The 26,945-nt window shown below is 40.1% G+C and overlaps 1 protein-coding gene across 3 annotated transcripts in view; it reads left to right on the top strand.

The window, feature by feature from the left end:
* bcl6 (BCL6 transcription repressor) overlaps window positions 1-26,945 on the top strand; it is a 57,923-nt gene that overhangs the window by 6,984 nt on the left and 23,994 nt on the right. For 2 of the 3 annotated variants that reach the window (XM_062976928.1, XM_062976926.1), the window contains exons 2-3: window positions 19,956-19,994; window positions 24,906-25,077. In XM_062976928.1, the coding sequence (XP_062832998.1) occupies window positions 24,917-25,077 (161 nt within the window). In that variant the 5' untranslated portion in view covers window positions 19,956-19,994; window positions 24,906-24,916. The remainder of the gene's footprint in view (window positions 1-19,955; window positions 19,995-24,905; window positions 25,078-26,945) is intronic. The other variant, XM_062976927.1, reaches the window with a different exon arrangement.

The raw sequence follows: 26,945 nt of genomic DNA, 5'->3' as shown, positions 1-26,945 counted from the left end.
GATGTCTCTGTGAATGTATCTACACTGTAGGATTAATGCACTTTGGCAACACTTTAACTTATTCACTATTGAACCTCCTTTGTGACTTTTCGGCCATTCCAAAAATGGAATTCTGCAGGATTCCAAACATCTGTATCCTTGTTTTTGTTGTTGTTTACCTCTAAGGGCCTCTTGGGTTTTGCTTTGAATGAAGCTCCCTGTTCCCATTCAAGTTTCCAGTGTAAGTCATCTTCAACTTTTTCTGCATTGAATTTGAGAACTTTTTTCCAAGTTAATTGCCCATTATCTAGTTCTCAAAGACGGCTAATTTCAAGTCTCCGGTGTATGTTGTCTTGAAGCTTTTCTACCTTGAATTTGGGAACTTACACCTGATCCGTTTCCCTAAAGCAGTGGTTCTCAACATGTGGCACCACTGCAAAAGAGAGACAGATGTGTGTACATTGATGGCTTATGTGTTTTGGGGAATGTTGGGTTCCTGAGCATCAAATGATGCCATGGAGTAGAATATTATATTTTAAAAACCCAGAAAAAACTCGATTTTCCAGATGAATGGAAGGGTTAGGTGCCCTTTCTTGGCTCCCTTCCTGCACCAGAAAGTGTTCAGATCTTCCTTCTCCATAAAGTATTCCCTTCTGGGCAAAGGCATTGATTTGCCACAATAGTGTCTGGTTAAATTGCGCATGACGGGCGGGAGGAAATGTATCTTAACATCTCCTTGATTGATGTTAACCTGCCTGTGAGTGACTTCAGATAGGAAGAAACTGTGCCAAAGGATGGGAAATGTCCAAAGTGTTGCGTATGTTTTTCTTTTGGAGAAGGAAAATTAAATTACCGTATATACTCGAGTATAAGCCAACCCGAATATGAGCCGAGGCACCTAATTAGACCACAAAAACACTGGAAAAACTTTGACTCCAGTATAAGCCAAGATACCAATAAAATTACATCACTGTATATACTTGAGTATAAGCCGACCCAAATATGAGCCGAGGGACCTAATTTTCCTACCAAAAAACCTGGGAAAACATTGACTCCAGTATAAGCCAAGATACTAATAAAATTACATTACCATATATACTCGAGTATAAGCTGACCCGAATATGAGCTGAGGTACCTAAGTTGACCACAAAAAAACTGGAAAAACATTGACTCCGGTATAAGCCGAGATACCAATAAAATTACATCACCGTATATACTCGAGTATAAGCCGACCCAAATATGACCCGAGGCACCTAATTTGACCACAAAAACACTGCAAAAACATTGACTCCAGTATAAGCCGAGATACCAATAAAATTACATCACCGTATATACTCAAGTATAAGCCGACCCGAATATGAGCCGAGGCACCTAATTTTACCACAAAAAAACTGGAAAAACATTGACTCCGGTATAAGCCGAGATACCAATAAAATTACATTACCGTATATACTCGAGTATAAGCCGACCCGAATATGAGCCGAGGCACCTAATTTGACCACAAAAACACTGCAAAAACATTGACTCCAGTATAAGCCGAGATACCAATAAAATTACATCACCGTATATACTCAAGTATAAGCCGACCCGAATATGAGCCGAGGCACCTAATTTTACCACAAAAAAACTGGAAAAACATTGACTCCGGTATAAGCCGAGATACCAATAAAATTACATTACCGTATATACTCGAGTATAAGCCGACCCGAATATGAGCCGAGGCACCTAATTTTACCACCAAAAAAACTGGGAAAACATTGACTCCAGTATAAGCTGAGAGTGGTACATTTCAGAAATAAAAATAGATACCAATAAAATTACATGAATTGAGGCATCAGTAGGTTATCTGTTTTTGAGTATTTACATAAAGCTCAAATTTAAGATAAGACTGTCCAACTCTGATCAAATCATTATTCTCATCTTCTTCAATGTAAATGTGCTTTACGTATTCTTTTAATAATACTAGAGTAAAACAATACATGTAATAATAATAAAAATAATAGAGTAAAATAATACATGTAATAATAAATCGAGTAAAATAATAAAGGTAATAATAATAAAAATAATAAGATCAGAGTGAAATAATATAGTAGAGTATCACTTATCCAACATTCTCTTATCCAACGTTCTGGATTATCCAACACATTTTTGTAATTAATGTTTTCAATACATTGTGATATTTTGGTGCTAAATTTGTAACTACAGTAATTACTACATAGCATTACTGCGTATTAAACTACTTTTTCTGTCAAATTTGTTTCATAACATGATGTTTTGGTGCTTAATTTGTAAAATCATAACCTAATTTGATGTTTGATAGGCTTTTCCTTAATCCCTCCTTATTATCCAACATATTCACTTATCCAACATTCTGCCGGCCCGCTTATGTTGGATAAGTGAGACTCTACTGTAATACATGTAATAATCATAATAATAATAAATACAGGAAAATAATAATAATAATAATGCATTTATTAAAAGGGTGGCCTTTTGCAGTCTGCCAACTGCAAAAGGCCACCCTACTGCGATCTGCGTGCATCATCCGAAAATCCATCACACAGTCCTAGACACTTGGGAAGTGTTCGACTTGTGATTTTGTGATACAAAATCCAGCATATCTATCTTGTTTGCTGTGTCATAATAATAATATAATAATAATAATAATAATAATAATAATAATAATAATAATATCAGAGTGAAATAATAAATGTATTATTAATAATAAAAATAGAGTAAAATAAATGTAATGGTAGCAACAATAATAGAGAAAAATAAAAAATGTACCATATATTCTCGAGTATAAGCTGACCCAAATATAAGCCAACCAGAACCCTCACCCGAGTATAAGCCGAGGGGGGCTTTTTCAGTCTTTAAAAAAGGGCTGAAAAACTAGGCTTATACTCGAGTATATACAGTATAAGGGTCGAACAAGAGTGTTGTTCAATCAGTTGGATTCCAGGCCAGAATAGAATTGGATTATGATTTCCCTTGATGGAGACACCAGGCTCTTATGGATGCAGCTTGGAATCGCATTGGCTGTTTTTGCTGCCGCATCACACTCTGGACATCCTCCACCCAGGTGTCTTTCCATAGGAGCTGAAGCACACCAATCTCAGCACACCAACCTGTGTGATGTGTGTATTGTGCAAGGAAAAAACCAAAACTCTGGGTGGATGATGTTTCGGCAACCCCAGCTTGGCTTAGTTTAGAGAAACTTCAGGTTCTGCAAGACGTGGAGAGGTAAGATGGGCTTGGCGGAGGTGCCTTCTCGCTTTGCATTGGAATTGAGCTAGAGCCTGGAAGTTGGCTTAAGAAGACATGAAGTCAACAAGTTGGATTTCAAGGGAAGTGAGAGATTCACTTCTCTTCTCTATTGAGAGCCATGGGATTTCCAAGACGGAGAGATGTTATATCTACACCGAAACGCGGGCCAACGGTGGAGAGAGATTTTGATTTAATAGATTCAGAAGAGACTAGTTCGTTTTGGATTAGGACTTGCCTTGGCTCAATGCTATCGAATCATGGGAGTTGTAGTTTGGCAGAGCGTATAGAACAGGCATGTAATAGTAGCAACAATAATAGAGAAAAATAATAAATGTAATAATACCAATAATAATAGAGAAAAATAATAAATGTAATAATACCAATAATAATAGAGAAAAATAATAAATGTAATAATACCAATAATAATAGAGAAAAATAATAAATGTAATAATACCAATAATAATAGAGAAAAATAATAAATGTAATAATACCAATAATAATAGAGTAAAATAATAAATGTAATAATACCAATAATAATAGAGAAAAATAATAAATGTAATAATACCAATAATAATAGAGAAAAATAATAAATGTACCCTATATTCTCGAGTATAAGCTGACCCAAATATAAGCAAACCAGGACCCTCACCCGAGTAAAAGCCGAGGGGGGCTTTTTTAGTCTTAAAAAAGGGCTGAAAAACTAGGCTTATACTCGAGTATATGCAGTATGTTCCAGAAGTATTCTGTCCTGAAGTATGTTCCAGAAGTACAGTAGAGTCTCACTTATCCAAGTTTCTGGATTATCCAAGCCATTTTTGTAGTCAATGTTTTTAATATATCGTGATATTTTGGTGCTAAATTCGTAAATAGAGTAATTACTATAGTAGAGTCTCACTTATCCAAGTTTCTGGATTATCCAAGCCATTTTTGTAGTCAATGTTTTTAATATAGCGTGATATTTTGGTGCTAAATTCGCAAATACAGTAATTACTACAGTAGAGTCTCACTTATCCAACACTCACTTATCCAACGTTCTGGATTATCCAACGCATTTTTGTAGTCAATGTTTTCAATATATCATGATATTTTGGTGCTAAATTCGTAAATACAGTAATTACTACATAGCATTACTGCGTATTGAACTACTTTTTCTGCCAAATTTGTTGTATAACATGATGTTTTGGTGCTTAATTTGTAAAATCATAACCTAATTTGATGTTTAATAGGCTTTTCCATAATGCCTCCTTATTATCCAACATAGTCGCTTATCCAACATTCTGCCGGCCCGTTTATGTTGGATAAGTGAGACTCTACTGTATATACAGTATTTTCCAGACGTATTCTCTCCTGAAGTATGTTCCAGAAGTACAGTAGAGTCTCACTTATCCAAGCCTCGCTTATCCAAGTTTCTGGATTATCCAAGCCATTTTTGTAGTCAATGTTTTCAATATATCGTGATATTTTGGTGCTAAATTAATAAATACAGTAATTACAACATAACATTACTGTGGATTGAACTACTTTTTCTGTCAAATTTGTTGTATAACATGATGTTTTGGTGCTTAATTTGTAAAATCATAACCTAATTTGATGTTTAATAGGCTTTTCCTTAATCCCTCCTTATTATCCAAGATATTCACTTATCCAAGCTTCTGCCGGCCCGTTTAGCTTGGATAAGTGAGACTCTACTGTAGTCTCTCCTGAAGTATGTTCCAAAAGTATTCTCTCCTGAAGTAGGTTCCAGAAGTATTCTCACCTCACAACCTCTGAGGATGCCTGCCATAGATGTGGGCAAAACGTCAGGAGAGAATGCTTCTGTAACATGGCCAGACAGCCCAGAAAGCACACAACAACCCTGTGATTCCAGCCATGAAAGCCTTCAACAACTTATCATGGGAGACTTGGTTGTGTGTGAAAAATGCCACGGTGATGTTTGCATCGCAGCCAACCACGGATGTGTTCTTCTGCATTTGATCTCCCGCAAACTTTCGCTTTGATGCATGTATATTTTTGGTGGGGTAGCTATCATTTTAGGTGCCTGGGGCCAGAGCTGGGAGAGTGAATTGGGTTTGGGGAAGCAGCTGCCGCTGCCGCAGAGTCCTGTTCTTACTAAAGGACTTTTACTTTTGGGTTGAGTTGCAGGAGCTTGTGAAACTCCTCTCCGTGCTTCACAAAGTTTTGCACTTCCCATTGTAAGTGAAGGAAACCATGCCACAATTTGGTCTCATCTTTGTTGGGTTTTTTTGTGGTTGTTAAATCATGTCGACTTTGACTTACGGCAACTTTATGAATGGCAGACCTCCATAATGTTCAGTGAGCTGCTCAAGTCTTGCAACGTTAAGCCAACATCTTTGGCTGTTGTGACTCAGCCTTTGTGTGACTCTGATGAGGATTCTGGGATGCAGTTTCAGGATGATGGGATTCAGGTTCAGGATGAGTTTCAAGATGACTCTGATGGGAATTATGGGATTCAGGTGCAGAATCTTCCTGCTGTGGGAGATGAGGAGCAGGGAGGCTTTCCCACGGGAAGAAATGATGTTGTTACTGATGATGGTTTTCAGGTGCAAGAAGCAGGAAGGGAGAGCAGCTCCCAGCCTCAGCCTGATAACACTAACGAGCTCTGTGGCCTTGAAAGCAATCTTCTCTAGATCGGGCTAGTCATCTGGAATTTCGGGGGTTGCACAGAAGTCTCAGAATAGCAAATAAGAGGGAGGTCAAAGGGCAAAGAAATGCCTTCATGTTATGCTATTAAAACACTCTACTGAGAGGGAAATCTTTGTCAAAGCAATTTCCTCACTTGAATCAAGAACCAAGTCTGCTTTCCTGTATTATCTTGTAGCCTGGATGTATCCTTGTTTCTGGCTTCGTTTTAAGGACCTTGCTTCATGCCTAATGTTTCCATGGATTTGTTATTACAGCCTTGTTTTTGAAACTATCTTTTAGAACTGAACTTTTATCTTTTATGAACTATCTTTTCCTTATTTCTTAATAAACTACACAAGACTATGATCTGTGTGCAGTCTGGTGTCTTTAGCAAGGTGAAGCTAACCTGAGGTGCGACATTGGCTTCCTGGACTGAACCAACTCACTGTTTTCCATCTTCCCCTTTTCCTACTATCTTCAGGTTTCCCCAGCATCATTGCCTGTTTATTTCATTTTATTTCCATCATCTTTTCTCCCAATGTAGGGACTCGGTGCAGCTTTTCCAAAGTTCCATGTTATCTCATGGTATGTCTACTCTCTTCAAAGCTTTGGCCTCCTTTGGTTGCGTTTCCAACATCTCACCCTCAGATTTGGAGAGACATTTTTCCCAGTGATTCCCAAACTGGTCTTCGAGGTGTTTTGGACTTCAGCTCCCAGAATCCCTAGTCATTGGCCAAGGCAGGTGAGGCTTCTGGGAGCTGAAGTCCAAAAACCCAGAAAACTAGAGTTTGGGGATCACTGCTCCAAAAAATCATTGAATGCAGAAGTTTTCAATTTCCTTTTAAAAATTGATTTTGTCTGTCTTGTGCAACTGTCCAGATGTGGAACTTGGCTTGATCCAGTGTAAAAAAAATCCCATTATTCACCTAAATAATGTCTGTTGTTGGGCTGTTGTTGTTTGGTGGTGTTGAAGGATTAGAAAACCACTTTCAAGAACCTGTTCCGCAGATGACAAGAGAGTCAGCATTTGGGGAGATGCATGAGTTACATCCTCCTCCTTTTCCAAAATTCCCCCTTTCTGAAGTTCATTCCATCTGTTGAGGCTCCAGTTTTTCTGAGTGTCTTTGCTCAGTTGAGGGACCATATTAGCAATCCATCATTCTTCTACCTTTGGCTTCCAGATCTGCTTTAGTCCAGGGATGTATATCTCCGCTTTCATCAGCATTACATGCAGGGAAGTATAATTTCCATAGCAGCCACTTTGCCCTGGTTTCCCCCATTTATTTGTTCAGTTCTCAAGATGCATCGGCACCTTGCAAACTCCTTGGGAGAGTTATTCTTTTGCAGAAATGCCCAAAGAAGTGGGCGGTTTGCACAGAGAAAAAGAAGAACCAAGTGTGTTTGTGTGCAGAATAATTCCCCAAATGACTTCTCAAAAGTGTGAGCAGTGTTCAGAGCGCTTTGTCCTTCTTGTTTGGAGTCAAGACATTTCTAATTCTGCTGAGAAAAAACCCCACTGTAAATGATATAATTTCCACTCCTAGTTTAGAGTTCAGGAATTGCAGTTGTTCTTTGTCCTAGCACATGAAGTGCGTTTGCGCATTGATTACAATGGGAGCATCAAAAGAGGTCCAGTTAGACCTAAAGGTGTGAGATGTTGTCCATTGCACAGTAGTCCATTACACCATTGTGGGTGTGTGTTTGAGTATTTGGGTGAAGGCAAAATCCAGGCTGAATTGCAATGAAATGGCACAAGAAAATGGAATGGAACTTTGTGAATTGCTATATTTCCGACAGAAGGAAAACGGAGTTGGAAACGGAGGTGGAAGTCTCATTCGTGGTAGTAAGGGAATGGAAGACAGAGCAACTCTCTGTTCATTCTTGATACGGGAAAAGTAACTTTTTCTGACTCTTTGCTTGGGATGAGATTTACTACCAGTCTCAACTTCAAGCCATTTTCGCTGCAGAACTTCTTGCCAGTATTTCCATGTGACAGACTGAGATTGAGGCCAAGAGAGAACAGGGCATCCAATGGATGGATAAGAGTTGATCTTTGGACCAAACTTTAGAAAACTTCCTTCTTGGGGCAGAAAGAGACAGATGACTTCCAGAAAACTGATAGCTCCGAGAGCTTGTTTCCTAAGAAATTGTGTTGGTCCCTGATGCAGGAAAAAGATATTCAGTATTGCTCAAAAGATGCACCAGGATGGTTGGAGTTTGAAATTTATTCTGCATACAAAGAAATGCACTTTATTGGCATAGGAAATTGAAATTTCTGCATATCTTACTGAACTCCCTGAATATTTGACCATTAGCTGTTCTGGTTGGGATTTATAGTCCACCAAAAATTGGAGCACCAGATCATTCCCACTCCTGTTTAAATGCTTGGGGAAGTTACTCTTTTGTACTGCATCTTTCAGAAGGCCACACTCAGCTTGACTTATTGTACAGGAGTTTAGGAAGAGATTATCTTCCATATAAGAATTCATCTGGCCCAATTTTTGCTTCAACCCCCATATTTCTAGCATTGCAACGATTTAAAACTTCAGTGGGGCAATTAGGAAGACTCACTGGGCAAGCAAAAGTGACCAAGCAGAGTAACTAGGAGTTGGACTAGATGTCACTTGTGGTCCTTTTCCAACTCTATAAATCTGTGAAAAGCAAGCATAGTAAAAGATCAGAAATCTGGGTGCAAAGTGTCTCCACATTATTTGGGAAACATCATTTTTATTTGGAGGAGTAATGCCCATGTTTTGCCACCCCCTCGTCCTCTGTAGTGATATTGTTGGGATGTTGTGGGGGGCGAAGCTCCAAAAAGATAACTTTCCCAAACAAGCCTTAAACCTCCCCATTAACGTAAGTGAGGATTTGGAAGCGCAAGAGTGACATATCCAGGGCATGGCAGCTGCTAATCCGCTCATATCTTCTGCTAAGAAAGGCAACCTTTAGACGCCATTTCCAGATTTATTCTGCGTAATGCCAGCCTTGCTCTGTTTCCCTGCCCCACTTTCTCTCTCTCTCTCTGCCAATTCAGGTGGGCAGAGGAGCTGCAGAGTCTGGGTTTCTCGCTTGGCATCATTGCCTTCATCCCCGTTTGCTATGTTTCCTTAGATGTGTTTGCAGTAGGAATGTCCTTAATGCGGGAAATGGCACCCAATGGAGCAAAGAGGAACCTAAAGCTGGAAAAGCACATTTCCAAGGCCTGGATTGAACAATGTTGTAATGGAAAGAGTGCCAAGTATTGTTCAGTGTAGCTTTGTCAATATAGCCTCCCCTCTACTCTCTAGAAGACAAAATCTGGCATCCCACTAGAGTCTTAAACATGCATATGTTCTGTACTTAGACAATTGTGCATTTTTGACCATAGGTCAACATCTCATTCAGAAATGAAGTCGAGCATTGTCAGTGCTGCCAGTGTGCATGGCATGGGAAGATCTGTGTTGTGCATGGAGTTGAACATCCGATGCCACTTTGCCACCGCTGCCGGTATGCATGGCATGGGAAGATCTGTGTTGTGCATGGAGTTGAACATCCAATGCCACTTTGCCACTGCTGCCAGTGTGCATGGCATGGGAAGATCTGTGTTGTGCATGGAGCTGAACGTCCAATGCCACTTTGCCACCGCTGCCGGTATGCATGGCATGGGAAGATCTGTGTTGTGCATGGAGTTGAAACATCCCAATGCCACTTTGCCACTGCTGCCAGTGTGCATGGCATGGGAAGATCTGTGTTGTGCATGGAGCTGAACATCCAATGCCACTTTGCCACCGCTGCCGGTATGCATGGCATGGGAAGATCTGTGTTGTGCATGGAGTTGAAACATCCGATGTCACTTTGCTACCACTGCCAGTGTGCATGGAGCTGAACATCCAATGCCACTTTGCCACCGCTGCCAGGGTGCATGGAATGGGAAGACCTATGTTGTGCATGGAGCTGAACATCCAATGCCACTTTGCCACCACTGCCAGGGTGCATGGAATGGGAAGACCTATGTTGTGCATGGAGTTGAAACATCCGATGTCACTTTGCTACCACTGCCAGTGTGCATGGAGCTGAACATCCAATGCCACTTTGCCACCGCTGCCAGGGTGCATGGAATGGGAAGACCTATGTTGTGCATGGAGTTGAACATCCGATGTCACTTTGCTACCACTGCCAGTGTGCATGGCATGGGAAGATCTGTGTTGCGCATTGCAATCCTGCATTTTGCATTTCTTTGGATGTTCCATTGTGCATAGTTGCTGTTCAGTAATGCACCGTCGGCGCATGACTCTGTCTCCTTGATTCACAACATGGAACCAAGTCCATTTGGGAATCTCCCAATCGTAGAGAATAGGATGCAATGGACGAATTGTAAGGCAGGCAAGGCACCATCTCAAGGTCTGGATGAGCCACAAGTGATGTTTGATATGGTTTTGCAGAGATATCCTCCCCTCTACCTAAAGCAAGCATCTTACTAGTGACTTGGATTAGTATAAGTTCCCTTACTCTGATTGTACATTTCATTTCACTCAGAAATGGAGATAACACCATGTGCCGCTTTGCCAGTCATGCCATTCTGCATTGCATGGGCGGATGTCCAGAGGAGGGCAACTCAAATGATCAAGGGTCTGGAGAACAAGCCCTATGAGGAGTGGAACTGAGACATGATGACCATGTGTAAATATGTGAGGGGAAGTCATAGGGAGGAGGGAGCAAGCCTGTTTTCTGCTGCCCTGGAGACTAGGACACGGAACAACGGCTTCAAACTTCAGGAAAGGAGATTCCACCTGAACATGAGGAAGAACTTCCTAAGTGGAAGAGCTGTTCACCAGTGGAACTCTCTGCCCTGGACTATGACAGGAAAGGAGATTCCACCTGAACATGAGGAAGAACTTCCTCAGTGGGAGAGCTGTTCAGCAGTGGAACTCTCTGCCCTGGACTATGACAGGAAAGGAGATTCCACCTGAACATGAGGAAGAACTTCCTAAGTGGGAGAGCTGTTCAGCAGTGGAACTCTCTGCCCTGGACTATGACAGGAAAGGAGATTCCACTTGAACATGCGGAAGAACTGCCTCACTGTGAGAGCTGTTCAGCAGTGGAACTCTCTGCTGCGGAGTGTGGTGGAGGCTCCTCCTTTGGAGGCTTTTAAGGAGAGGCTGGATGGCCATCTTTCGAGGGTGCTTTGAATGTGATTTCCTGCTTCTTAGCAGGGGTTGGGCTGGATGACCCATGAGGTCTCTTCCAACTCTATGATTCTATGTGCATTGCACATTGCATTGGCTGATGCACATTGAGTGTTGCAATCTTGCATTTATTTGGCCACTCTGATGTTGCAATTCATGCGTGCACTGTCGTCACAGAACTTGGCTTTCTCCATTCATGGCCAGGACCTTTCAGGACCTTTTGGTCACGTCTGTTTAGATCCCATTCCTACCCATTTCTTTTTACTTCTCAGTGCATCGCGTTCTGTCCCCTGCATGATTCCGGCTGTGCGTCCCATGGCTGTCGCGTCAGCTTTTTGCCGGGAATGCCTTCCGCAGCAATGTCGTCCTGAGATGCCGGTGCACCGGAGCCTCAGATAGGGACGAACTCTGTCGCATTGCGGAGCCCACACTGGAACCGTCCTGCCATTTTGGCAACCCAGCTGGGCGTCCTTCCATCAGCTCTTCCCTTTCGGGTGCCTTGGAAGGTTCCCTTTTCCAATAACAACAACAAAACTATCCCTTTGTACCTGCCTCTCTCTGTGGATTGCCTCCCCAAATCTCAGATCAGTGTTCGGTATCCAATCACCCATGAGGCTGCAAACCTGGACCTCCTTCCCAAAGTTCAACAAATCCAATTTCTTCTGAATTTCCAGAAAGGCAATGGCATTTTGCTTAGAACATGACTCTTCACATTAGGAACGTCTGCTCTGGCTCGTTTAAAGGAACGATTTAAAACAAGCCTTAAGATAATGGATGCAGTTTGATAGCACTTTGAACTGTGATGGTGCAATGCTATGAAAGTGTGGGACTTACAATAGTACAAGGCCTTTAGCTTTCATTTCCCTACTTGGGAGCAATTGACAGAATTCAGCCCATCGCACCAGATTGAGGTCTTTGGGTGCATTTACACCAGCGGTCCCCAAACTAAGGCCCATGAGCCTCCCAAGGTCATTTACCTGGTTGACCTCTTTCCTTATCTATGGTCCTGTGAGATTGTCTAGATGGTCTTTGAAGGTCTCTTTGCTTACCTATGGTCTTATGAGATCATCTAGATGGTCTTTGAAGGTCTCTTTGCTTACCTATGGTCTTATGAGATCATTTAGATGGGCTTTGAAGGTCTCTTTGCTTAGTTACGGCCTTATGAGACCATCTAGATGGCTTTTGGAGGTTACTTTTCTTACCTGTGGTCATATGAGACCGTCTAGATGGCCTTTGAGGGTCCCTTTCCTTACCTATGGTTTTATGAGATTGTCTAGATGGCCTTTGGCGGCCCCTTTCCTTACCTATGGTCTTACGAAAGCATCTAGATGGTCTTTGACAGCCCCTTTCCTTATCTATGATGGCCTTATGAGAGACCATCTAGATGGCCTTTGAGGGTCCCTTTCCTTACTGATGGTCTTATGAGACCCCCTAGGTGGTTTTTGAGGTCCCTTTCCTTATCTATGGTCTTCTGATGGCCTGATGAGATCATCTAGATGGTCTTTGAGGGTCCCTTTCCTTATCTATGGTCTTCTGATGGCCATATGAGATCATCTAGATGGCCTTTGAGGGTACCTTTCCTTATCTATGGTCTTCTGATGGTCTTATGAGATCATCTAGATGGTTTTTGAAGGTCTCTTTGCTTACCTATGGTCTTATGAGATCGTCTAGATGGGCTTTGAAGGTCTCTTTGCTTAATTATGGCCTTATGAGACCATCTAGATGGCTTTTGGAGGTCACTTTCCTTATCTATAGTCCTATGAGATCGTCTAGATGGTCTTTGAAGGTCTCTTTGCTTAGCTACAGCTTTATGAGACCATCTAGATGGCTTTTGGAGGTTACTTTTCTTACCTGTGGTCATATGAAACCGTCTAGATGGCCTTTGAGGGTCCCTTTCCTTACCTATGGTTTTATGAGATTGTCTAGATGGCCTTTGGGGGCCCCTTTCCTTACCTATGGTCTTATAAAAGCATCTAGATGGTCTTTGATGGTCCCTTTCCTTATCTATGGTCTTCTGATGGCCTGATGAGATCATCTAGATGGCCTTTGAGGGTCCCTTTCTTTACTGATGGTCTTATGAAACCATCTAGATGGTCTTTGAGGGTCCCTTTCCTTATCTATGGTCTTATGAGTTTGTCTAGATCAGGGATCCCCAAACTAAGGCCCATGGCCTAAACTTTAGACTTAGGGTTGACCTAACTCTGAAATGACTTGAAGGCACACAACAATAACAATCCTAATTTTGGACTATTTCATAGTCCGGCCCCCCAACACTCTGAGGGACTGTGAATCGGCCCCCCACTTAAAAAGTTTGAGGACTCCTGATCTACACTGTAGAATGAATGGAGTTTGATACTACTTTAAAGGTAAGGTAAAGGTTTCCCCTGACGTTAAGTCCAGTCATGACCAACTCTGTGGGTTGGTGCCCATCTCCATTTCTAAGCCGAAGAGCCGTCGTTGTCCATAGACATCTCCAGGTCATGTGGCCGGGTTGATACTACTTTAGCCATGAAATTTTACCATGAAATTAGGAAATGATACTTTTGCAAGGTTTTTTTTTCCCCCTTCCGTGCCTTGCTAAACTAGTACAATACCCAGGTTTGTCCAGCATTGAGCCACGGCAGATAAAGTGGTGCCAAACAGTTCGCATGCAGCCTTATTTGGGTCTTGGTTATTTATTTAAGAGTCGTAAGTGGTTTATTTCCTCCCAAATTGTTAAGCATCCTCTCCAGGTCCCTGGTGGGTCATGAGATGCTAAAGAAACCTACGGAACAAGGGGAAACCCTGCAAACTGCAATCCTTTTCGCTGCTGCAGCGGCTTCCCGGCCATGTTCCTCCTTTATTTCCCGCATCTCGGAGCAGAAACCACACTTTCTGCCTGCGGGGAGAGAGAGAGAGAGAGAGGCTGCCGATAATAACGCCTTGCCCCCCAACACGGCTGCTGCGTTTCCTAGAAGCATTTCTCTCCCTTGGCAGGAAATTGGATTACGCCTTGAGCTGGGAACAGGAGGGCTTAACATAGACTTCTGGTAGCCTATTAACCAAGAAGAGGAGGAGGAGGAGGAGGAAGGGGTGGTAAAGCTTCCAGCATCAAAGACTTGCTCTTCTGGGCTGATGGAGGACTTCCAGCCTTGGTCTTCCAACTGCCTCTTGTATTGCAAATTAATCTCAATTCATTTGTATGCCTCTGACGAAAACATTGTCTCACTTGGAAGCTCTGTGGCTGATCTCTCATAATAATAGTCGCACCTCGGGATAGCTTCACCTTGCTGAACACACCAGGCTGAAGTCTTTTGTAGTTTATTAGGAAACTAGCTGTGCCCGGCCACGCGTTGCTGTGGCAAAATATAGTGGTATGGGAAATAAAGTATTGAGGAATTGGTGGTAGTTAAGGTCAAAGGTAAAAGTTTTCCCCTGGCATTAAGTCCATTATAAATTGGTTATATAGCTGTGTGGAAGGGCCTTGAGTCTACACTGCCATATAATCCAGTGCAAATTAGATAATCTGTGGATGAGGCCTAAGTGAGGCCTAACTCGGCCTGTCCCCTGGGCTGAGTGGGTTGCTAGGAGACCAAGTGGGCAGAGATTAGTCCTCTAACTGGCAGCAATTGGATAAAAACAATTATTCCTTTCCCTCTAATTTGGACTTTTCTTTTCTTTTTGTTGTATCAACCTAGAGGCGTGGACGATGGGTTGTGTTGTCAAATTTCGAGGTTGGGGGGCCTGTAGTTTTGTTGTTTTGTTGGTCGCCGTGATGCCATCACTCATCTATATATATAGATAGGAAATAAATAGTTCTTAAAAAGCAAAGGTAAAGATCCCAAAGATTGTTGCAAATCCAAGGCTGTACAGAATAATCCAAGAAAACATTAGTCATCAAACAAGGTTCCATTAATACATGACATAGTCCCATGAACGTGATTACAGGATAATCCAAGAAAGCAAGAGCTGCTTCTAACTCAACCGAGACATTGCTTTTGACAAAGGTTTCTCTCTCAGCACACCCTTTAATATTCTCTGCACAGCATGAAGGCATTTCTTTGCCCTCTGACTTCTTTTTTGTTTGCTATTCTGACACTCCTGTGAACCCGAAATTCCAAACGGCCAGCTCGATCCAGAGATGCCGTTTCATCAAGGCCAGATAGCTCGTTAGCAGCAGCCTCTGTCTGCTTGCTATCTAAAGGGAAGCTGTCCTCCCTTTGCACCTGGCTAGCTTCGGTATCATCAACCCCATTCCCTGCCATGGGAATGCCCCCCTTCTCCTCATCTCTCACAACAGGGACACTCTGAACTTGAATCCCATAATTCCCATCAGAGTCATCTTGCACCTGAATCCCATCATCTTGAACATCTGGAACCTGAATCCCAAAATCCCCATCAGAGTCACTCTGAGACTCCAGCTGAGTCACAACAATATACAGTAGAGTCTCACTTATTCAACATAAATGGGCCGGCAGAACGTTGGATAAGTGAATATGTTGGATAATAAGGAGGCATTAAGAAAAAGCCTATTAAACATCAAATTAGGTTATGATTTTACAAATTAAGCACCAAAACATCATGTTATACAACAAATTTGACAGAAAAAGTAGTTTAATACGCAGTAATGCTATGTAGTAATTACTGTATTTATGAATTTAGCACCAAAATATCACAATATATTGAAAACATTGACTACGAAAATGCGTTGGATAATCCAGAACGTTGGATAAGCGAGTGTTGGATAAGTGAGACTCTACTGTAGCTGTGGAAGAAAAAGGCTGCCTGTCATATAGTTTCTTGGCATATTCATACAATCCTAAATTTGAAAGGGATCCCCAAAGGCCATCCAGTCTGACCCTATTCTGCCAGGCAGGAGGACACAATCCAAGGATTCCGGATAGATGGCCACCCATCCTCTGCTTGAAACCCTAGAGAAGGAGATAACAACAACAACAACAACAACAATAACTTGTACCCCACCTCCATCTCCCCGAAGGGACTCAGGGCGGCTCACATGGGGATGAGTCCAGCAATGACATAATTAAAATATAATCCATGAATTAAAACAATATAACAATATAAATATAGAACAACATAAACACATCAATTACTTTAAAACCTGGACATAAAATGATACATATATAGAGGGCAACTCGTGCAAAACTCCTGAGTAAGGTTCGTGGATAGAATATACCTCTAAGGCGAGGAGCAGGGATAAAGTGCAGTAAGAATTTGTAAACAAGCTGCGTTTACAAGAGATCTGCCAGACCCAAGGCAACATATTCCTTTGCCCAACGGCTCTTGTCATTGGAAGTTCTTAAAGTTTAGGTGGAATCATTTTGTAATTTGAACCCATTGCTCCATTGAGTGGGGCCATGACTTCCATCGTTCATGGCACGATACTCTTATTGATGCAACCTAGAATCGCATTGGCCTTTTTCGCTGCTGCACCATGCTCTTGGCTTGTGCTCAAATGCGGTCAAACTGGATTCACTCTGCTATGTACTGTATATACTCGAGTATAAGCCTAGTTTTCCAGTCCTTTTTTAAGACTGAAGAAGTCCCCCTCGGCTTATACTCAGGTGAGGGTCCTGGTTGGCTTATATTTGGATCAGCTTATGCTCGAGAGCATATGGTACATTTATTATTTTTCTCTATTATTATTGGTATTATTACATTTATTATTTCTCTCTATTATTGTTGCTACTATTACACTTATTTTACTCTATTTTTATTATTATTAATAATACATTTATTATTTCACTCTGATCTTACTATTATTATTATTGCATTTATTATTTTACTCTATTTATTATTACTTGTATTATTTTCCTGTAATTATTATTATTATTATTATTATTATTACATGTACTATTTTCCTGTATTTATTATTATTATTATTATTATTATTATTATTATTACATGTATTGTTTTACTCTATTACTAGCTGTGCCCGGCCATGCGTTGCTGTGGCAAAGTGGTGGTGGTATTGGTTAAAAATTGTTGTGTAATTTTTTATTTGACTTTATTTGCATTTTTTATTAATTTTATTGTAAGTTATATTTTTATTTATTATATTTTATTATTTTCTTGTATTATTTTTAGTTATTTTCTGTTATTATAGTATTTTATTGTATTAATTTTAGTGTTTTTTATTATTTTTTCTTGGGTTGCTAGGAGACCAAGTTGGAGGAGCTTAGCCTTCTAACTGGCAGCAATTGGATAAAAGCAATTATTCCTCTCTCTCTAATTAGGACTTTCTTTTTCTTTTCTTTTTCTTGTATCAACCTAGAGGCGTGGGTGATGGGTTGTGTTGTCAAATTTCGAGGTTGGGGGGCCTGTAGTTTTGTTGTTTTGTGGGTCGCCGTGATGCCATCACTCTTTTATATATATAGATTATTAAAAGGATACATAAGCACATTTACATTGAAGAAGATGAAAATAATGATTTGATTAGAGTTGGACAGTCTTATCTTTACTTTCAGCTTTATGTAAATATTTAAAAACATTTAGCTTACTGGTGCCTCAATTAATGTAATTTTATTGGTATCTATTTTTATTTCTGAAATTTACCGCTCTCGGCTTATACTGGAGTCAATGTTTTCCCAGTTTTTTGGTGGTAAAATTAGGTGCCTCGGCTTATATTCGGGTCGGCTTATACTCGAGTATGTACGGTAATCTATTGTCTCCATAGACTGGAAAAGCAAAGAATCCAAGATGGGGATTCTTTTCCCAAAGCGTATGTCTGGAAAGCTTAAACCTTGTTTCACTGGTAGTAATTATTTGATATAAAGTGGCGAGACTGGCAGGTGATTGGCATGCCTTGAATGATTAAAAAAAAAGTCAGGAGATGGAAAGTTTCATGGTGCAAGCGCCCCCTCTAGTGGTCGGAAAAGCAATAGCATCCTTTGAGAGATGATGAGAGAGACACTGCTTTGAGTGTTGTTTCAGGGATGCATCTGACATCACAGCTTGACATCACAGGTGATTAGAAACCATACGCAGGACACCAAATCTAAATGATCTTTCCTGCTAAGCAGGGCCAGCCCTGGTTACTATTTGGATGGGAAACCGCCAGTGAAAACCAGGTCGTGAATGCTCCGTTTCAGAGGAAGAAACTGGCAAAAGCACTTCTGTGTATTCCTTGCATAAGAGCTGCATGAAATCCAAGGGGTTTCTATAAATCAACAGGTGACCGGAAAGCTTATATTATAGGGTTGCTGCGAGTTTTCCGGGCTCTCTGGCCATGTTCCAGAAGCATTCTCTCCTGACATTCGCCCACATCTTATGGCAGGCATCCTCAGAGGTAGTGAGGTCTGCTGGAAACTAGACAAGTGGGGTTTATATCTCTGCGGAATAATGTCCAGGGTGGAGGCAAGTGTGAATGTGGTTATTGGCCACCTTGACTGGCCTTGCAGCCTCAAAGACTGGCTGCTTCCTGCCTGGGGGAATCCTTTGTTGGGAGGTGTCAGCTGGCCCTGATTGTTTCCTGTCTGGATTTCCCCTGTTTTCTGAGTGTTGTTCCCTATTCACCATTCTTATTTTAGAGGTTTTTTTTTTAATACTGGCATCGAAATTTTGTTCATTTTCATGGTTTCCTCCTTCCTGTTGAAATTGTCCACATGCTTGTGGATTCCAATGGCTTCTCTGTGTAGTCTGACATGATAGTTGTTGGAGTGGTCCAGCATTTCTGTGTTCTCCAATAATATACTGTGTCCAGGTTGGTTCATCAAGTGCTCTGCTATGGCTGATTTCTCTGGTTGAGTGAGTCTGCAGTGCCTTTTGTGGTCCTGGATTCATGTCTGGGCAATTCTGCTGCATTTGGTGTTCCCTACGTAGACTTATCCACATCTGCATGGACCGGGCTGTGGCACAGCTGGTTAGTAGCCAGCTGCAATAAATCATTACTGACTGAGATGTCATAAGTTCGAAACCATCTCTGGTCAGAGTGAGCTTCCAACCATTAATAGTCTAGCTTGCTGTTGACCTATGCAGCCCGAAAGATAGTTGCATCTGTTGAGTAGGGAATTTAGGTACTGCTTTATGCGGGGAGGCTAATTTAACTAATTTATGACACCATAAAAAACTTTTGAGCAGCATGCGAAAAAATGAGGAAGTTATCCATCAAAGACTTGGTGTCACAAGTGGACAGTGAAGCGGCAGCCAGAAGCTGGAATGTTAAATTGCCTCTGTGTCTGTCTATATATGTCGTATGTCTAATGGCATTGAATGTTTGCCATGTGTATGCGCATTGTGATCTGCTCTGAGTCCCCTTCGGGGTGAGAAGGAAGGGCGGAATATAAATACCGTAAATAAATAAAATAAATACACTATACTCCCATAGAAGTGAGAGGATCCCTCTTGTCCTTTGCTGAATGTAGCATTTGTGTTATAGTGTTTGTTATGCTATAGTTATGTTATAACATATAATATTATGATGTATAATAATACAATATAATTACGTTATAATCTGAGCTTTCCTTGTCCAAGAAATCCTTACAAAATGCATATCATTTTCATAAGCAACCAACATACCCATTGGTACTAAATGCGTTGGTATGTAAACACGATGATTGTTCCTGGGTTATAAAGGTCTTTTCCTAATTGGCTCAATCATTAAAACATGGGGAAAGTTTATTTGTTTTTGCGGGAGGGACATCTTGCAGCACATTTTGCTCTAGTTTTCAGTGAATATCCCAAACAATTCAACATAGTTTGTGATACAAAAGCAAAGTTTCTGGAGTAGAACAACTACTTCCAAAGTAAGGACCAATACTATTAAACTGGACAGTACAACTAAGCAGGAAATAACACTTTTAAACCAGGAACAGAACATTTTTTCCCCCAAATTTTGTGACATAGTGTCCTTTGTTTCTGTGCTCCAACCTGATTTAATGCCTCCTTCCTTTTCTCTCTGCCCAGGTCTGAAAGGAACCCTTGGACTGTGAATCGAAGCCTAAGGTTCGTCCCTGTTCATTTCATGCCCGGCTTCCCTCTAAAGTGCAGCGAATGGGATATTTCATTAGGAAACGGATTCCGGGAGACAGGAAGCATGACATGTTCATCCCCCGATTGGGCCGACTGTAACGGAAGCTGACATTGATCCATTGGGTGGAAAAGCAACTCTTTGGCTTGTAGGAAAGACACCGGGCCATGCGTGGGGTCTTTGCTGGACTGTCTTTATTTTTGCATTTGAACTGAATTGCAATTTTGCATTTGAACTGAATTGCATTTTGGCATTTGAGCTAAATTGTTTTAATAACTGTATCGCAGTCACTTAGCCGATCCATTCCTCAGCTTTCACATGGATCACAACATCTTTAATAATAATAATAATAATAATAATAATAATAATAATAATAATAATATACCGTATATACTCAAGTATAAGCCAACCCGAATATAAGCCGAGGCACCTAATTTTACCACAAAAAAACTGGGAAAATATTGACTCCAGTATAAGCCGAGGGTGATAAATTTCAGAAATAAAAATAGATACCAATAAAATTACATTAATGGAGGCATCTGCAGGTTAAATGTTTTTGAATACAGTAGAGTCTCACTTATCCAACACTCACTTATCCAATATTCTGGATTATCCAACACATTTTTGAAGTCGATGTTTTCAATAAATCGTGATATTTTGGTGCTAAATTCGTAAATACAGTAATTACTACATAGCATTATTTTGTATTGAACTACTTTTTCTGCCAAATTTGTTGTCTAACATGATGTTTTTGTGCTTCATTTGTAAAATCATAACCTAATTTGATGTTTAATAGGCTTTTCCTTAATGCCTCCTTATTATCCAACATATTCGCTTATCCAACATTCTGCTGACCCATTTATGTTGGATAAGTGAGACTCTACTGTAATAATAATAATAACGATAATAATAATTACAATAAAGACCCTTGGCGTCTCATCCAATTCTAATTATTATTATTATTATTATTATTATTATTATTATTATTATTATTATTATTACTACTACTATTATTATTACATAATAATATACTGTATATACTCAAGTATAAGCCAACCCGAATATAAGCCGAGGCACCTAATTTTACCACAGAAAAAACTGGGAAAACATTGACTCCAATATAAGCCGAGAGTGCTAAATTTCAGAAATAAAAATAGATACCAATAAAATTACATGAATTGTGAGGCATCAGTAGGTTAAATGTTTTTGAATCTTTACATCAAACTGTAATTTAAGATAAGACTGTTCAACTCTGATTAAATCATTTTCATCTTCTTCAATGTAAATGTGCTTATGTATCCTTTTAATAATAATAGAGTAAAATAATATATGTAATAATAATAATAATAATTATTATTATTATTATTACAGGAAATAATACATGTAGTAATAAATAGAGTAAAATAATAAATATAATAATAAGATCAGAGTGAAATAATAAATGTATTAGTAATAATAATAAAAATAGAGTAAAATAAATGTAATAGTAGCAACAATAATAGAGGGGGTGCTGGTGCCTCATTTTTCATGCCAAGGAGCTTTGTCATTCTTAGACATCCTCCTGATCAAATCACCAGCATGCCCTCATGGTTGCCTTTTATTACCTCCTACTTAAAGCAGTACCTACTTATCTACTCATATTTCTGTTTTAGATCTGCTAGGTGGGCAGGGAGTTGGGGCTGATGGCAGGTGCTCACCCCGACCCAAGCTTGAACTGTCTATCTTACAATCAGCAGGATTTTCTGCAGCTTTAGCAGTTTATCCCCCTGTGCTAAGCCTGGCCTCTTCTCTATTCACCTCCATTCATATCTATTTCGAGCATAAGTTGACCAATGTACCATTGTACAACCATGTATTGTAGTCAGTCCTCCATATCTATGGATTCTTTATCCACAGATTCCACTATCCACATCTTGAAGAGATATATTTAATATATATACCAGGGGTCCCCAAACTAAGGCCCGGGGGCCGGATGCGGCCCTCCAAGGTCATTTACCTGGCCCCCGCCCTCATTTATAATAGAATATTTTTATATCATTTTAAATAATATAATATATTGTATATACATATAATATTGATAATAATATTATGTTATACAATATAATACTAATAATAATACCATATAATAATATTTATTATATGTTATATATTACATATACAGTAGAGTCTCACTTATCCAATACTTGCTTATCCAACGTTCTGGATTATCCAACGCATTTTTGTAGTCAATGTTTTCAATAAATCGTGATATTTTGGTGCTAAATTCGTAAATACAGTAATTACTACATAGCATTATTTTGTATTGAACTACTTTTTCTGCCAAATTTGTTGTCTAACATGATGTTTTTGTGCTTCATTTGTAAAATCATAACCTAATTTGATGTTTAATAGGCTTTTCCTTAATGCCTCCTTATTATCCAACATATTCGCTTATCCAACATTCTGCTGACCCATTTATGTTGGATAAGTGAGACTCTACTGTAATAATAATAATAACGATAATAATAATTACAATAAAGACCCTTGGCTTCTCATCCAATTCTATTATTATTATTATTATTATTACTACTGTTATTATTACATAATAATATACTGTATATACTCAAGTATAAGCCAACCCGAATATAAGCCGAGGCACCTAATTTTACCACAGAAAAAACTGGGAAAACATTGACTCCAATATAAGCCGAGAGTGCTAAATTTCAGAAATAAAAATAGATACCAATAAAATTACATGAATTGTGAGGCATCAGTAGGTTAAATGTTTTTGAATCTTTACATCAAACTGTAATTTAAGATATGACTGTTCAACTCTGATTAAATCATTTTCATCTTCTTCAATGTAAATGTGCTTATGTATCCTTTTAATAATAATAGAGTAAAATAATATATGTAATAATAATAATAATAATAATTATTATTATTACAGGAAATAATACATGTAGTAATAAATAGAGTAAAATAATAAATATAATAATAAGATCAGAGTGAAATAATAAATGTATTAGTAATAATAATAAAAATAGAGTAAAATAAATGTAATAGTAGCAACAATAATAGAGGGGGTGCTGGTGCCTCATTTTTCATGCCAAGGAGCTTTGTCATTCTTAGACATCCTCCTGATCAAATCACCAGCATGCCCTCATGGTTGCCTTTTATTACCTCCTACTTAAAGCAGTACCTACTTATCTACTCATATTTCTGTTTTAGATCTGCTAGGTGGGCAGGGAGTTGGGGCTGATGGCAGGTGCTCACCCCGACCCAAGCTTGAACTGTCTATCTTACAATCAGCAGGATTTTCTGCAGCTTTAGCAGTTTATCCCCCTGTGCTAAGCCTGGCCTCTTCTCTATTCACCTCCAGTCATATCTATTTCGAGCATGAGTTGACCCATGTACCATTGTACAACCATGTATTGTAGTCAGTCCTCCATATCTATGGATTCTTTATCCACAGATTCCACTATCCACATCTTGAAGAGATATATTTAATATATATACCAGGGGTCCCCAAACTAAGGCCCGGGGGCCGGATGCGGCCCTCCAAGGTCATTTACCTGGCCCCCGCCCTCATTTATAATAGAATATTTTTATATCATTTTAAATAATATAATATATTGTATATACATATAATATTGATAATAATATTATGTTATACAATATAATACTAATAATAATACCATATAATAATATTAATTATATGTTATATATTACATATACAGTAGAGTCTCACTTATCCAATACTTGCTTATCCAACGTTCTGGATTATCCAACGCATTTTTGTAGTCAATGTTTTCAATATATCGTGATATTTTGGTGCTAAATTCGTAAATACAGTAATTACTACATAGCATTACTGCGTATTGAACTACTTTTTCTACCAAATTTGTTGTCTAACATGATGTTTTGGTGCTTCATTTGTAAAATCATAACCTAATTTGATGTTTAATAGGTTTTTCCTTAATGCCTCCTTATTATCCAACATATTCGTTTATCCAACATTCTGCTGGCCCATTTATGTTGGATAAGTGAGACTCTACTGTAATATTACAGTATAGTGGTATAGTTCAATATAGTAATATATAATGCTAATATTGCGATATGCTAATAATATAATATATTGTATGTACATACAGTTGATCTGGAGTGAGAAGGTGAGAAGGGCAGGATATAAATGTAATAAATAATGTAGTAAATGAATAAATAAATTTTAGACTTAGGCTCGCCCAAAGTCTGAAATGACTTGAAGTCACACAACAACAACAACAATCCTAATTAACTTGACTATCTCATTGGCCAGAAGCAGGCCCACATTTCCCATTGAAATCTTGATAGGTTTATGTTGTTTACTATTGTTTTCATTTTTAAATATTGTATTGTTCTTTTGTTGTTGTTTTGCACTACAAATAAGACATGTACAGTGTGCATCAGAATTTGTTTGTATTTTTTTTTCAAATGATAATCCGGCCCCTCCACAGTCTGAAGGATTGTGGACCGGCCCTCGGCTTAAAAAGTTTGAGGACCCCTGATATATACCAATACCAGTTAACCGGTTTACAAAGAAGCCAGCAGTCCTGGGCAAACTTGGGCCCTCCAGGTGTTTTGGACTTCAACTCCCACCATTCCTAACAGCCGGTAGGCTGTTAGGAATGGTGGGAGTTGAAGTCCAAAACACCTGGAGGGCCCAAGTTTGCCCATACCTAGTCGATAGTCTTCCAGATGCAATCCCAAGTCTTCCTATTTTGGTTCAAGGTGATGGGAGTTGCAGTCCAGTTACAATTAAGGGGATAGCCTTGCTTCCAGGTCTTGGAGATGTCTCCTTGTTTGTCTTTGCTGCTGCGGAGTCTCCTTGAGGCTCACGGCTTCTCCTTCTTCTGACCTCCTCCCAGACAGACCCAGGATGGCGTCTCCGGCCGACAGCTGCATCCAGTTCACCCGACACGCCAGCGACGTCCTCCTCAACCTCAACCGCCTTCGGAGCAGAGACATCCTGACAGACGTCGTCATCATCGTCAACCGGGAGCAGTTCCGGGCCCATAAAACCGTACTGATGGCCTGCAGGTGAGGACGGGGAGCCAGCGCAATGCAACCGGGTTGGGTGGCAGCTGAAAACAATCCCATCCTAGGGCTGGAAGGAGGCCCCACACTCAGTCCGAGCCATCCTGATAGCCGTCATGTTTCAAACCCTCCAGACAAACTTCCAAAAACAACAGAGGATCTAAAAAATATGTAAAAAGAACTTATAGTTGAGCATTCAGCTCACAGCAAGCAGAGCGTGAAGTGCAACGTGTCTGTAAAGAATGTATAAAGCAATAGCATCCCAGGGCTGGAAGAGCCCCTCACATTCAATCTGAGCCCTCCTGATAGACGGCCACCCTGCCTCTTGTTTCAGACCCCCCAGAGAAGGAGACTCTGCCAAACTCCACTCCATATTCCATGGCAAATAGCTCTGACCATTGTAAAGTCCTTCCTAATGTTTAGGTGGGACATATTTGTTAGGATTTTCTGGGTGTTAGGAAAAATTACCCAAAAACAATGTGTTGTCGAAGGCTTTCATGGCCGGGATCACAGGGTTGTTGTATGTTTTCCGGGCTGTCTGGTCATGTTCCAGAAGCATTCTCTCCTGACGTTTCGCTCACATCTATGGCAGGCATCCTCAGAAGTGTGAGGTATATGGATAAACTAAGCAAGGAAAGTTTATATAATGACTCTGAACAAAGGATTCCCCCAGGCCAGGACATGAAGCTTGGAAGGCCATTTAATGCTAATCAATGTGATTAATTACAACATTCACACTGGCCTCCAACAGAGAAGGACCTTCCACAGATATATAAACCTTCCTTGCTTAATGTGTTGTCGAAGGCTTTCATGGCCGGGATCACAGGGTTCTTGTGTGGTTTCCAGGCTGTCTGGCCATGTTCCAGAACTATTCTCTCCTGACATTTCACCCACATCTATGGCAGGCATCCTCAGAGGTTGTGAGGTCTGTTGGAAACTAGGCAAGTGGGGTTTATATATCTGTGGAAATTCCTGGGTGGAGGGAAGAACTCTTGTTGTAATTAATCACCTTTGTTAGCATTAAATGGCCTTCCCAGCCGCACATCCTGGCCTGGGGGAATCCTTTGTTCAGAGTTGTTAGCTGCCCCTGATTGATTCCTGTCTGGAATTCTTCTGTTTTCAGAGTGCGGCTCCTTATTTACTGTTCTGATTTTGGAGTTTTTTTAATACTGGTAGCCAGATTTTGTGCATTTCCTGACCACTCCAACAACTATCATGTCAGATTACACAGAGAAGCCATTGAAATCCACAAGCATGTGGACAACTTCAACAGAAAGGAGGAAACCATGAAAATGAACAAATTCTGGCTAGTAGTATTTTAAAAACTCCAAAATCAGAACAGTAAATAAGGCACAACACTCTGAAAACAGAAGAATTCCAGACAGGAATCAATCAGGGACAGCTAATGACTCTGAACAAAGGATTCCTCCGGGCCAGTTTGCGAGGCTGGAAAGGCCATTTAATGCTAACAAATGTGATTAATTACAACATTCACACTGGCCTCCAACAGACAAGAGTTCTTCTCGCACCCAGGAACTTCCACAGATATATAAACCTTCCTGCTTAGTTTCTCCATACCTCACAACCATTGAGGATGCCTGCCATAGATGTGAGTGAAATATCATACAGCCATACAACCCGGAAAATATACCCTACCCCAAAAACAGCAGAGGATCCAAAATAATGTAAAAAACAGAATACTTGCAGTTGAGCATTCAGCTCACAGCAAGCAGAGTGTGAAGTGCCATGTGGTTGTCAAGAATTTAGAGCTGGTTAAATGTCTTAGTGGAGCACAAGCTTGCTAAAATCGGGGTGCGCATTAGACTCGCATCATACAGTAATGTTAGTGCTGAGCCAAAGCAAAATGAACA

This window comes from Anolis carolinensis, chromosome 3 (assembly GCF_035594765.1).
Source record: "Anolis carolinensis isolate JA03-04 chromosome 3, rAnoCar3.1.pri, whole genome shotgun sequence".
Lineage (NCBI taxonomy): Eukaryota > Metazoa > Chordata > Lepidosauria > Squamata > Dactyloidae > Anolis > Anolis carolinensis.
The sequence above is the reverse complement of the archived record's forward strand: the minus strand, read 5'-3'. Positions and strand labels throughout refer to the sequence as shown.